We start from the raw sequence: 13,473 nt of genomic DNA, 5'->3' as shown, positions 1-13,473 counted from the left end.
ACCTCAACTGCTAGAACAGGGCCTCATCCTCCCTGATTGAACTAACCTTGTTATCTCTAGCTTGCTTGCTTATATATACCTGCCCCTGGAAATTTCCACTACATGCATCTGACGAAGGGGGTATTCACCCACGAAAGCTCATGCTCCAAAAAGTCTGTTATTCTATAAGGTGCAAGAGGATTCTTTGCTGCTTTTACAGATCCAGACTAACGCTGCTACCTCAATACGGAAGTAACACCCCTTCTGACCAGGCATCTCTGGGTGTCACCTGCCACAAGAACCCAAGGGCCTGGGTTTTCAAACAGGGGGTTTGGACCCCTCAGGGAATGGCGAGGCTATTACATGGGGGTCGCGAGCTGTCAGCCTCCACCCCAAACCCCTCCTTTGCCTCCAGCATTTATAATGGTGTTAAATATATTAAAAAGTGCTTTTAATTTACAAGGAAGGGGTCACACTCAGAGACTTGCTGTGTGAAAGGGGTCACCAATACAAAAGTTTGAGAACCACTGCCATAGGGGATATCACTAAACAATTACTTGACGGGGACCATATCCTGAAATAAATCTGTCCTGAAACCCCTCTCATGGTCCTCAAACAACTGCCACAACTTTGCCAAGTCACACTAGAGCCCTGTGTGGATACAGGAAATGCAGACTGCTGTGTGGAAAGGACTCCCATCTGGGAGCATGGGAGCCACTTGCACACACCAGCACGACGAGGGACAGCTGCTGGTGAGCCTGGTGCCCACCTCAGTGGGGAGGGATGGGGTTGGTACAGCCACAGCCACACTGGAGGAGCTGGCCCGGCTGAGTGCTGGCTCCTGCAAGCGGTAGCCCAACATGATGCTGCTTGCACCGCTGCGGTTCCTCGTAGAGTCCTGCAGCTCCACAGATATCTGCTTTATATCTGTGGATATCTGCATCCATGGATATAAATTTTGTATCCACACAGGGCTCCACTCATCACAGAAGCAAGTTCCCCCCCACCAAGACACACCAACTCAGAGAAGCACCAGGCCCTGCCAGAACAAGAGATGCAAAACCTACAGGCACATCTCCACTGCTACTATGATCAACCCCCCCAATAGCACACCTTTCAAGATCCATGGGTTCTACGCATGCCTATCACAACATGTGGTATTCCTTGTCCAGTGCACTAAATGCCCCAGTAACAACTATGTGGGTGAAACCAGACAATTAGTCTGCTCTCAAATGAACTAACAGAGAAAAAATGATAGACAAAAAACACAGTATCACCAGGAGATGAATAGTTCATAAAGTGATCACTCTATATCTGACTCTTCCATCCTCAGATGCAATCTGCACACCTTCAAAAGATGAGCCTTGGAGCTTAAATTCACAAAATCATGAACTGAAAAGAAACACTGGATTTATGGCTTTATACAACAATCTATAACCCACTTAACACCGCCCCAGCTTTTTTTTTTCCTCCTTTCACCACTGCACCCCGTGACTGGAGAAGTGTTAACAAGCCTTTTCACTTTGAATGGTCCCTTAAAAATGTGTTAACTACTTACACTAAACAATCTGTTCCACCATGTGTTTAGCTGTGACACTGTGAGTACATTTCCCAGACCTAAAGAAGAGCTCTGTGTAAGCTTCTCTCTCTCACTAACAGAAGCTGGTCCAATAAAACAGGAGTTCTCAATCTTTGTCTTTCTGAGGCCCTCCTAACATGCTATAAAACTCCATTGCCCATTAGTGCCACAACTGTTTTTCTGCATACAAAAGCCAGGGTCTGTGGCTCCCCACAGCTACCTGTGCAGCTCTGGCTGCCAACACGGCTTGGGGGTGGGGCCAAAGAGCCACAGCCAGGCCAGGGTAAGAGCCATTCAGGCAGCTGTGGGGAACCACGGACCCTCCATCTGCCCAGGATTGCTCCTGGGCCCCTCACCCCGGGCAGGTGGAGGGTCTGCAGCTCCCCAGGCCACTCGTACCAATATGGGCTCCAGTTTCTGGCCTGGCCAGGGGGTCGGGCCTCAGGGGTAAGAAGAGGAGCAGAGGGCCTGGGCCAGTGGTGAAAAGTGGATGGGCCAGGCCCATCCACTTTCAAAAGTGGGAGGGACAGGGCCCCTTGGCCCCCCTATCCCAGTGCTCCTGAGTATATCGCATCATGGAATGGGCCACCCAAATACCCAAAGAGAAAATACTTCAATATGCACGTAACACCTCCCCCCCCCCCCGCCCTGCACGGAGCTGGCTCAAGCCACTCACCCGAGGGATCCACCCCCCCTCTACAAGGAGCTGGCATCGCTGCTCATACCCCACCGATTACTCTGTACCGCACCCCACTTTGACAAAAGTTGGCATTTGATCAGTTGGCAAGAGCAAACAGGACAAATACCCACTTTTGCTAAAAAAGTTGGGGCCACTAAGACAGGTCTTAAAAAAAAGAGACTGTCCTGTCCAAAGCAGGACATATGGTCATCCTAGCAAGAAAAAGTATTATCTCATCCACTTTGTGTCTCTAATATCCTGGGACCAACAACAATGACAAGAGGAGACATTCCTGTTCAAGAAGCTGAAGGCACTAAGAACTCAGTCAGTATTAATAATATCCTTTTGTAAACTGGATGAAGCAGAAAGATATTTTTATTACCTGTTTTAAACCTGAGGACAAGCTGCCAAATGCATAATATCCAAAGCACTGCAGTCACTATCCCAAAAATAATCACAATCAATGCTCTCCTGTTCCAGCGGAATGAAGGCATCTTGCGTATGCACTAAGCATGCCCAGCTATAAAATAATACTATCAATTCACTTCCTTGTGATGGATAAACTATTAACTTTTTCTCACTTTCAAGTTTAAAAATTTAACCTTCTCAGTCCCATTTTAAGGAAGTTTTGACATGTAAAACCAGAGATAAGGTGGGTGAGGTAATATTTATTGGAACAACTTCTGTTGGTGAGAGAGACAAGCTTTTGAGCATACAGAGCTCTTTGAAAAGCTCGAAAGCTTGTCTCTCTTCCCAACAGAAGTGGGTCCAATAAAGATTTTACCTCACCCAGCTTGTCTTTCTAATATCCTGGGACCTACACGGCTACAACAGCACCGCAGAAATTTAGTGTCTTTATTTAAAGCATTATTTCGAGTGTCCTACAAAGTAATGAGTTAAGTTTCAAGGCTCGTCTTCTGAATATGTGTAAGTTTCCTTTGAGGATGAGGACTGAGAGGTCAGATATTGCTTTGTGAAAAGTGTTCACCCAGGGGTGATATGGTATGATTATCTTTTATCATTTTTCTATGTGAGTTCATTTATGGCTTATTACAACAATCTGTAACCCACTAAGCCTCACCTTTTTTTTGTCCTGTGACTGCAGGGATGTTAACAGGCCACTTTACCTTGAATAGTCCCTTAGAATATCTGTTAACTACTTATGCTAAACAATCTGTTCCACCTTAACAAGGAGGAGTCCAGCGGCACCTTAAAGAGTAACAAATTTATTTATGCACAAGTTTTTGTGGGTAAAAAACCACTTTCTTCAATCCCTTGTTTTTGTGGATGCAGGCTAACACGGCTACCCCTCTGATACTTGTTCCACCTTGTAGTTAGCTGTGACAACCTGAGTACCTTTTCCAAAAAGAGCTCCGTGTAAGCTAGAAAGCTTGTCTCTCTCACCAATAGAAGTTGGTTACCTCAGCCACCTTGTCTCTCTAATATCCTGGGACCGACATGGCTACAACACCCCTGCAACCAAAATCAGGTCATATAAGCAAATCTTTTGAGCATTCTCCATCTGATGCAGCATCTCACTTTTCTGCTGTTTTCCTGGCATTAAGTCATATGGACTCCCTGCATTACAGGCAGGGGAAAGGAAGGGGAGGCTGGATAAACAGAAAAGGACAAGGAAAGAGGGGTGCCATTTAGGGAGGGTGGAGGGTGCACCTTCAGTTTCATACCACATTCAAATGAAGTTTGCAGCAGGAGGGAAGATACTGCTCCTCTGCTGCACTGCTCCATAGCCCTCTGCAGCCACACTGCTTCTGCCCTTCCCCCCACCATGGAGCATGCTGGCAACACTGCTTGTGGACCGGGAGTCTGCCTCTGGATCTACTGATGTCGGGGTGTACCTGGTTTCTGCTGAACTGGGGTGGAGTGGGGAGGACACAAGGAGCCTGTCTGGGCTGTTGCCTCTGGGTCAGGAGCGGGAGCTGCAGTTGCTGCTGTATTGAGCAAGCTTTCAGGCTCCTGTTTGCTTGGCTTAAAAAGACAGCATGCTGATGCACTCAGGTGCACACATTCTCCCACACATGCAGTCTCCCACACACATTGCCTTCAACAAATACACACATACTATCTCTCTCACACACACACTAAGGGCTTTCCTACACTGGCAATTTACAGTGCTGCAATTTTCTCGCTCAGCAAATTTCAGCGCTGTAAAACACCAGTGTAGACAGTGCACCAGTGCTGGGAGCCGCACTCCCAGGGCAGGTAGTTACACCCCTCATGGCGGTGCTTTTTTTAGAGTGCTGTGCGCTGCGACCACACAAGGCACATTAAAGCGTTGCCAGTGTAGACTAGCCTTTATATTCTTCCTCTTCTTGTTGTTCTTCTTGGTACTTCCTGTCGAAATGGACAGTGTACATATATTCTCTGTAATTTTATTCTTTCAAAGTTCATAAAGGATTACAGTACTGTTATTTTAAATTTTTTAACTGGTCTCTGCATTTCAGAATTTTATTTCTCTCTTATGCTTAAATTTAATTATTTGAGTAGTGAGTTCTAAAATGTCTAACCTGCTCTGGCCAGCCATCATCATTATTGCTTTTATTACCATATTATGCTTTGTCATTCATTATTTAAAGTGGCAAATACAATCAAATAAGAGTATCCTTCTAGAATATAAATTTAGTTTGTTCTCACCTTAGCAGTGACAATTTAAAAAACAAAATTAGCTGAACACAATTTTAGGCACTGTGCAGATAAAGTTTGCTTATTTTTAATTGTATCTGTAAAATAACTTAAAATGTGTACAAAAATAAATGCAGTTCCAAGTCTGATACTGTAATTGGGTGAATTTACCTCTCACGAGCGCCCCCTAGTCAAGTGAATGCATGCCTGCAGTTTTCTCAATTTCCTCTGCTCATGGTGCCCCCTGTTGGCTGCTGCCCTCATCAGGTGGGTTTTCGGTGACTCAGCCCTTCAGCCTAGTCACATGCAGTCTGTGCGCAAAACAAACCCACCCCTTCTGGACTATAAATCCAAAATGTCCTCAGTGTCCAGCAGCCTTTCCTGGGCTCAGTCTTCTAACAGTCCAACAGGGCCTCTTGCAGTACCCTCGGTTGGCATGTCCTTCTCTGCAACCCTCCATTGACTCAGTCCTTAACCAGTCCAATGGGGCCCATCATGCACTCTCACTTGGTCCAGCTAGGTTACATCACATCATCAACAAGTATCACAACTAAACTTTGGGTAAGTATGGTAGGTGCTGTGAAGAGTCCTGGCTCCTCTCCCCTGGATGAAGGTAGGGTGTGCTGTCTACTCCTGCTGCCCCTTTTACATCTTTTCTGTCATATAACAAAAGGGGGAGAAGAAAGAAAGGAAAATGGTCTGGGTAGAAAAAATGGTTAGAGTCTGGAAATGGAGGCAAGAAGTGGACTAGGAGAGAGTGGCAAGTGGATATTAGGTGGAAGGGGATGAGGGAAGAAAAGAGATTTCCTGTCTCTCCTCTTCTCCATTCTCTGAGTACATCCACACTGCGAAGTTGTCAACAAAACTTTTGTCTTTCACGGGTACTTAAAAAAGCTCCCCCGCTGATGCAAGTTTTGCTGATGCAAGTGGCAGTGTGAACGTGGCTTTGTTGGCAAGAGTGCTCTCCTGCCAACAAAGCTAATGCCACTCCCGGGGTTGGAAGTATTTTGTCGGCAAAAGTGCCAACAAAGAGCGTTTACACATGCTGACATTTAGCAACAAGACTGTGTCGACACAGCCTTGTTGCTAAAAGCTGCATGGTGTAGACAAGCCCTCATTCTTCCTCACCCAATCAATGTCCCCGCCAAACACCACCAATTAATTTTGCCACCCCCAAATAGGAATTCATTCACCCCATACACATCAAATAATGTTGCCCCAATTAATTGCTGTATTCCATCCACACACACTGATTTCATCTTGCTCTTCTCCCACCCACCCCCAAACCCTGTCAGAGACGCCCTCACAGACACCCCATGCCCCAAACGTACCTCTCCCCAGCTGCTGATGCAGCTCCATCAGCACTGGGCTCCTGCTTCTTCCTTGGCTACTCTCTCAGTTCCCGGCATGAGGTTGAGTGGGTGCAGCAGGAAATCTTTCACCTCTCCCCTAAGCACGTGGATGGCAGGAAGGAGTTTCTGCATGCTGTCTCTCACATGCACACACATACACACATTCTCTCTCTCTCTCTCCGCCCCCGCCCCCCAGGTCCCTGAGCTGCCTGGACTAGTTGGAGTGAAGAAGCTGTAGAGGGAACTCTGCCTGCTCCATGCACTGAGGCAGGAAGAAGCAGCCCCTCAGAATGTGGAGCAGCTCCCATTGTCTTACCTCAGGAGGCCAGGAATTGGGGAAAGGCAGCTCATTCAAGGGGATTTTCCCAGGGACCAATGGGTTACCCCTTCCCCAGACCTATAAATGGTCTCAAAAAGTGGTTGGTCCATCATAATCTGGATGCAGCAGCTTCAGTAACAGTATTTAAATTTCAGCATTCGCCACCTGGTTCCATTTTTAATGTTCATATTTTTTGGCCTTTTGTGGAACCCCTCCCCCTTCTCCCTCCAAGTACTTCCGTCCTTCCTGTCAGAGGGTCTGAGAACCCACACGGTGTGGGGTAAACCCCTAGAGTGGACAGCTCTACCAGATTAGAGCATTCAGTAAGAATTATGTAAAGGTTAAATGGTCCAACACCAAGTCTCTGGGCTAAGAAACAAGTTTGTTTACATTGATGGGAGATACTGCTGCCTGCTTCTTATTTATAATGTCATCTGAAAGTGAGAACAGGGTTCTCATGGCACTTTTGTAGCCGGCTTTGCAAGGTATTTACATGCCAGATTTGCTAAACATTCGTATATCCCTTCATTCTTCTGCCACCATTCCAGAGGACATGCTTCCATGCTGATGATGCTCATTAAAAAATAATGCATCAATTAAATTTGTGACTGTACTCCCTGGGGAGAGAATTGTATGTCTCCTGCTCTGTTTTACCCCCATTCTGCATATATTTCATGTTACAGCTGTCTCAGATGATGACCCAGCACGTTTGATTTAAGAACACTTTCACAGCAGATTTAACAAAATGCAAAACAAGATCAAACCAGCTAGAGACAAAGAGTAACAAGCAAACATTCTACAAATACATTAGAAGCAAGAGGAAGACCAAAGACAGGGTAGGCCTGTTACTCAATGGGGGTGGATGGGGAGAGAAATAACAACAGAAAATGTGGAAATGGCAGAGGTGCTTAACGACTTCTTTGTTTTGGTTTTCACCAAGAAGGTTGGTGGTGTTTGGACATCTCATGTAGTGAATATGAGGTAAATCAGAAGAGGCTAAAATAGGGAAAGTTCAAGTTAAAAATTACTTAGACAAGTTAGATGTCTTCAAGTCAGCAGGGCCTGATGAAATGCATCTTAGAAAACTCAAGGAGCTGACTGAAGAGCCATCTGAGCCATTAGTGATTATTTATGAAAAGTCATGGGAGACTGGAGAGATTCCAGAAGACTGGAAAAGGAAAATATAGTGCCCATCTATAAAAAGGGAAATAAGAACATTACAGGGAGTTACAGACCAGTCAGCTTAACTTCTGTACCCAGAAAGATAACGAAGCAAATAATTAAGCAATCAATTTGCAAACATCTAGATGATATTAAGGTGATAAGTAACTGTCTGCATGGATTTGTCAAAAACAAATTGTGTCAAACCAACCTGATAGCTTTCTTTGACAGGGTAACAAGCCTTGTGGATAGGGCGGAAACGGTAGACGTGGTATATCTTGACTTTAGTAAAGCTTTTGATACTGTCTCGCATGACCTTCTCATAAACAAATCAGGGAAATCCAACCTAGATGGAGATACTAAGGTGGGTGCAAAACTGGTTGGAAAACTGTTCCCAGAGAGTAGTTATCTGTGGTTCACAGTCATCCTGTAAGGACATAATGAGTGGGGTCCTGCAGGGATCAGTTCTGGGTCTGGTTCTGTTCCATATTTTAATCCATGATTTAGATAATGGCACTAACAGTACACTCTGTACGTTTTTCGTAATGATACCAAGTGGGCGGGTTGCAAGTGCTTGGAGGATAGGATTAAAATTCAAGATGATCTAGACAAACTGGAGAAATGGTCCTGAAGATAGAATAGGTGAAATTTTCATATAGACAAATTGCAAAGTACTTCCACTTAGGACAGGAACATAGTTGCACAATACAAAAATGGAGGACTGCTAGGAAGTAGTACTGCAGAAAGGGATCTGGGAGGTCACAGTGACCACAGCCAGCTATGAGTCAGTGTAACGCTGTTGGAAAAAAAAAAAAAAAAAAAAAAAAGCCCATCATGGATGTATTAGCAGGGTGTGTTGTAAGGCAAAACAGGAAGTAATTCTTTTTCACAATGATTTATGGTTCCTCTCTACTCCGATTCTTGATTAGGTTCAGCTCGAGATTTTGTCAGTTATTGGGCGCCAAATTGGAGAGCGTTCAAAGAAGGACAACAAAATGCAGTAAAGATTAGGAAATGTGACTATGAGGGAACAGTGAAAAAACTGGCGTTGTTTAATCTGGAAAAAGAGAAGGAGTGATGGAACATGAATAATAAGTTTTCAAGTAAACATAAGATCTGTTACAAGGTAAAGAGGAACGAAAAAATGATAATTTTCATTAACCTCTGATGGACAAAAAGCAATCGGGCTAAATTGCAGCAAGGTGTTTTAGGTTGGATGTTAGAAAAACTTCTGTCCAGAAGTGTAACCTGATAAATTGCCTACGAGGCTTTGGATTTCCATTCATTGGAGATTTTTAAGAGCAGGTTAGACAAACACCTGTCAGGGATGGTAGAGGTAATACTTAGTCGTGCCACAAGTGCAGGGGACTGGACTAGGTGACCTTTCGAGATCCTTCCAGTTCTATGATTCTAAGTATTTGACATTGATAACAAGAGAAATGCCCTAGTGTATACTTGAAAGCACAGTAGCAAAGGAATCCTCAGTTCCAACACGTGATGAAAGACCTTCAGCTGTGTGGCCTTGCTGGCTGACTGCATGGTACACGCAGGAAAGGAGAGGGCATGGCCTGCCCTTCCCCTCTAAGATGGTATTCAGCTCTTGTGGATTTGTGCTTTGTACAGACCTGGTGGCACGGCCTCCAAAATGGCTTCTTTCATCCTTGTGAACGGCAAGGAAAGTGAACTGGACATCAAGGCAGAACTGGCATTCAGGAAGTTGCCACTCAAGTCAACTCTGTCCTCTAAGGGCATCAGACTTGTAAAAACACACACACACACACACACACACACACCTACACAGTCAAGCCTTTCCACTGAAGAGATGACAGACTTCAGCAATGCATAAATCAGTTTTATTTAAATAAAATTACAGGCACGTCTTGTTTGTTATTAACTATTGTGTTTTTTTAAAGGCACGAATATTTAACAATAACTTAAGGTTTCACTAAAGCACTATCTTTTTTAAATGGTATGTTTGTAAACCTGGCACACTTCCATCCCTTCTCTGAATTCAAAGAGAAACTATTGATAAAGGAGTGCCAAAGGTCATATTTCTTTAGTATTAACAGAGAGTAGTGTTCAAAACATAACCAACCAGGAACAGCCTTTGAAGACACCCAATGAATCTTTCTGCTTAAAAACAAATAAAAAGATTCCTCCTAAAAATATACTGCTTGATTTCTTTCATTATGTTATTACAACAATATTACACAGTTTGAGAAAATGACTGCATCTTTTTATATTACAGATTCTGTAAATATAATACATTTTTCCCTTTGCTTTTACTTGTATTTGATTTTAAAACCAAACATTTGTACAGAAATTCAAGAAGTCTTAAAATTTGAGGCTTTAGCATCTGTTTTTTTCAATTCATGTTTCTCCAAATTTGAGACATTTAAATCATGGCATCAAATAATTGTGCATGTATTGAAGTTAGTCTCTTATTTTTCTTTTATCATTTGAAGTAGGCATTATACTGTAGTATTTGTGGGATAGGAAGACAGAAGCATCACTGAAATAATAGTTATCATTCTCACGTTAAGTGCATGGATGTTGAGGTCTCTCACCACTTAGTAGGATCAAGCCCTATGTGTTAAAAACTACTCACAATGAACCATGAGCAGCCAGTAAATTACTAGCTTTAGAGTAGAGATGGGCCTGAGCTGAACAATTCAGATCTGGATTTTGAACATTCTAAGTTTTGGGATGTGGGTGTATTCAGCTCTGAGGTTTTGGTTTGGTCCATTACAGAATTCAGGTCAGCCCTGTTGTTATTAAGATTCAGATTCTAACATATGCCAATGATTGTATTTGTTGAGAGGCAGGGTACAGATTCAGTTCCATCTTTACAGTAGAGTAAGAAGCTTGTCTGCAAGACAGATTTGGTAAAAACATGAAATAGCGGAGGAAAAACTTGGAGGGAAAATTATTGAACATTCAGAACACTTTAAAACCCTTTTTTATTTTGTCTCTTGGTAACACCATCTTTAGTAAAAAAAGGTATTTTGTGCATAAAAGAAATAATAGGATTAGTCACAAAAAGTGTTGGCTTCTAACTTCTAAACTGGAATTCTGGAAATGACATTTCTAGAGATTTGTATCTGCCCAAAACAGACAAAATGTATCCAGCAAACTTGGTCATCCAATTCTCAGACAACTGTTTGGGTCACTCACTAAATCTAGTACAGGGAGCTGTACATGTTCCTTCTTAGCAGATTGTGAATCATATCTGATTTTTCCCTCACAACCACCTATGGCACTATCACCACTGATGGAATTATGCCAGGGTTTAATTACATGAACTCTGGTAATTCCAAGAGTTTAGTGTCAGAATTTTAGGACTGAGACAGGGAAAGGAGGAGCAGTGAGGCACCCACTTTTAGGGTATGTCTGCACTGTGCCCTCCCGCTCAGGTGTATTCTTCATTTGGTAAGCTAATCCACATTGGATAACTCCAGATAGAATAGCAATTAAGACACCACAACACTGCTTTTAACTCTGTTTAGCACCTTGAGTTCAACCCCAGGCTGCCCTATGGGCTTCTTTTTTGATTATGGTTATCGTCTCTGGTTCAGTGGCAACCACACTGAGCCAAATCTTCTGTTGGTGTAAACAGACAAAACTCCTTTGAACTCAATGGAGCTGCCTTCATTATGCCTGCAGAAAAACATTATTTTCATGAGGCTCCACTAGCGTAATTAATGGGAGAATGTATCCCTTCAAGTGTCACAAAAATCCTAGATTTGCAGAGTGGGGTAGGTATCACTTCCTTCAGAGTTTCAGCTGCACTGAGAAGGTAATGGCATGGACTGTAGTACGACTAAGTCCTGCTGATAAGGAAATGCCCATATATAAAATAGGAACAATGATACCTCATTCGGAGGAGTATTGTGAAGCAGACTTCATTAAGGTTTGCAAACAGTTGCAAAAGCCCCCAGTGAAAGGCACTACAGAAGAACAAATGATTATTTAGTAATAGATACCAACTGTGAAGTCTGGATCTGGATTTAAACCTTCCCATCTCACAGTGATGGGTAGTGTAAGAACATAGATGGAAAGTTTGAGAGTGTTCTGTTTTGAGGTTTTGATTCAGGTTCATATTTATTATTAATCAATAATTATTCTCAGCTCTAGTGACAAGTAGCGAGACACTTGGTGGGGACCAAAAGCAATTCAAAGTGGCAATCTAAAATCTTTATATAGAAAAAAATAGTCCAAGCAAACTGCGTCCTTTAACATTTTCAGTGCTCAGAGAGTTACTGCTCTCTTCTCCTGCTTTCGTGGTCCCTTCAGGTCAGGGCTTGAGGCACATTAATAGTTTTACAGTACTAAGTGTTGTTATTGGCAGGGCAATGAGAAAGTTTGCATTGCTGCTGCCTGTGCTGTACCTGAGCAAAGTGCTTTATAGTCAACTTAACATGTGCACCATTTTAAAATTTTGTTCAGAGTTAAAGATTTTAAAAGGTAGCTTATAATCAGAAAAGCTCTGAAAAGCCAGAAATTCTAAAGGGACCAGCACCAACCTTTAAAGAACTGCCAACCAAAGGGAAGATTCCCTGAAAAATTTAGCCTATAATGTATTTGTGTGCATTTAAAGGTAAAGTAGCTATAGGTAAAAGGTCTTGAGCTTTTCTCCTTATCCTTGGGTTTCCTTACAGCTACAAAATACTTTAAATAATAGTTTTATATTTTTAGAGTGATAGTCTTACTGCAATTAGCTTTATTTAAGCTATACTTTTTTCTGCTTTATATCGAAAGGACAAGGATAAATTCAGATGAAGCAAACAAATTTAGATCCAGATCCTGCTGCCCTTACTCACCTCCATCAGTGAGTGTGACTGCTTACATAAGGACTGCAGAACCGGGATCTTCCCTTGGAATGTATGATGAAAACATGAGAGCACTAAGAGAAAAAAAAAGTATGTCTCTAGTTTCAGTCCCAGTGGGCTGGAATTTTTACATTACGTTACTGTGCAACATCCTGTTTTTAAATGCAATGAGTATAATATATAAATATTAATATTTTAAAAGGATGTATTCTGAAAGCAAGATGCTCCTTTTACAGAGTAACTACCCTACAGTTGATGGCTGCTGTGTTCTATTGCCTTCAGAATTCCTACTGTACTCACTTCTCTGGCAGTGGAATCTACAATAGGGATTGTTTATTCCTGGGGGAATTTTGCATCACTGAGCGTGCACAGAGTTCATGTCCCCTGCATATTTCTTTTCTTCTCCACAGAAAAATGACTTCTGGCAGGGAAGCAAAGGGAAGCCACAAAACCTGTTATGTGCCCCTCGCCAGCAGTGCAGGCAGGTCAGTTTGGGCGCTCAGAGCAGCCGGTAGAGATGTAAATCACTGCCAAGAGGGGATGCGTGAGGAAGATGAGTGAGGTAATATCTGATTGGACCAACTTCCGTGGGTTAAAGAGGCAAGCTTTCGAGCTTACACAGAGCTCTTCGAGTCTTAGGCCAGGTCTACACGAAGCGTGAAAATCGATTTTAGATACGCAATTTCAGCTACGAGAATAGCGTAGCTGAAATCGATTATCTAAAATCGATGTACTCACCCGTCTTCGTGCTGTCTGTATCTCTGTATCATGTTTGTAGTTGAAGTTATAAGTGATTTGGCTGTATAATGTCCTGTTATTTAGAATTGGTGCTGCAAGTCTGGGTGACACCCCAGACTAGTTGGTGTCAGCTCATCTAGCTGCTTGATGCCCGATAAGGACTGCACACCTACACAATTGACCCATGAGAGGAGCGA

General features: G+C 43.0%; 1 protein-coding gene across 1 annotated transcript in view; it reads right to left on the bottom strand.

Annotated features, from left to right (window-relative positions):
* Positions 1-2,731, bottom strand: part of ADGRG7 (adhesion G protein-coupled receptor G7) — a 57,346-nt gene extending 54,615 nt beyond the window's left edge. The window contains exon 1 of the mRNA XM_075061953.1: positions 2,620-2,731. Coding sequence (XP_074918054.1) covers positions 2,620-2,731 — 112 coding nt within the window. The remainder of the gene's footprint in view (positions 1-2,619) is intronic.
* Positions 2,732-13,473: the final 10,742 nt, after the last annotated feature.

Source organism: Chelonoidis abingdonii, chromosome 1 (assembly GCF_003597395.2).
Source record: "Chelonoidis abingdonii isolate Lonesome George chromosome 1, CheloAbing_2.0, whole genome shotgun sequence".
NCBI lineage: Eukaryota > Metazoa > Chordata > Testudines > Testudinidae > Chelonoidis > Chelonoidis abingdonii.
This window is presented reverse-complemented; position numbering and strand designations above follow the sequence as displayed.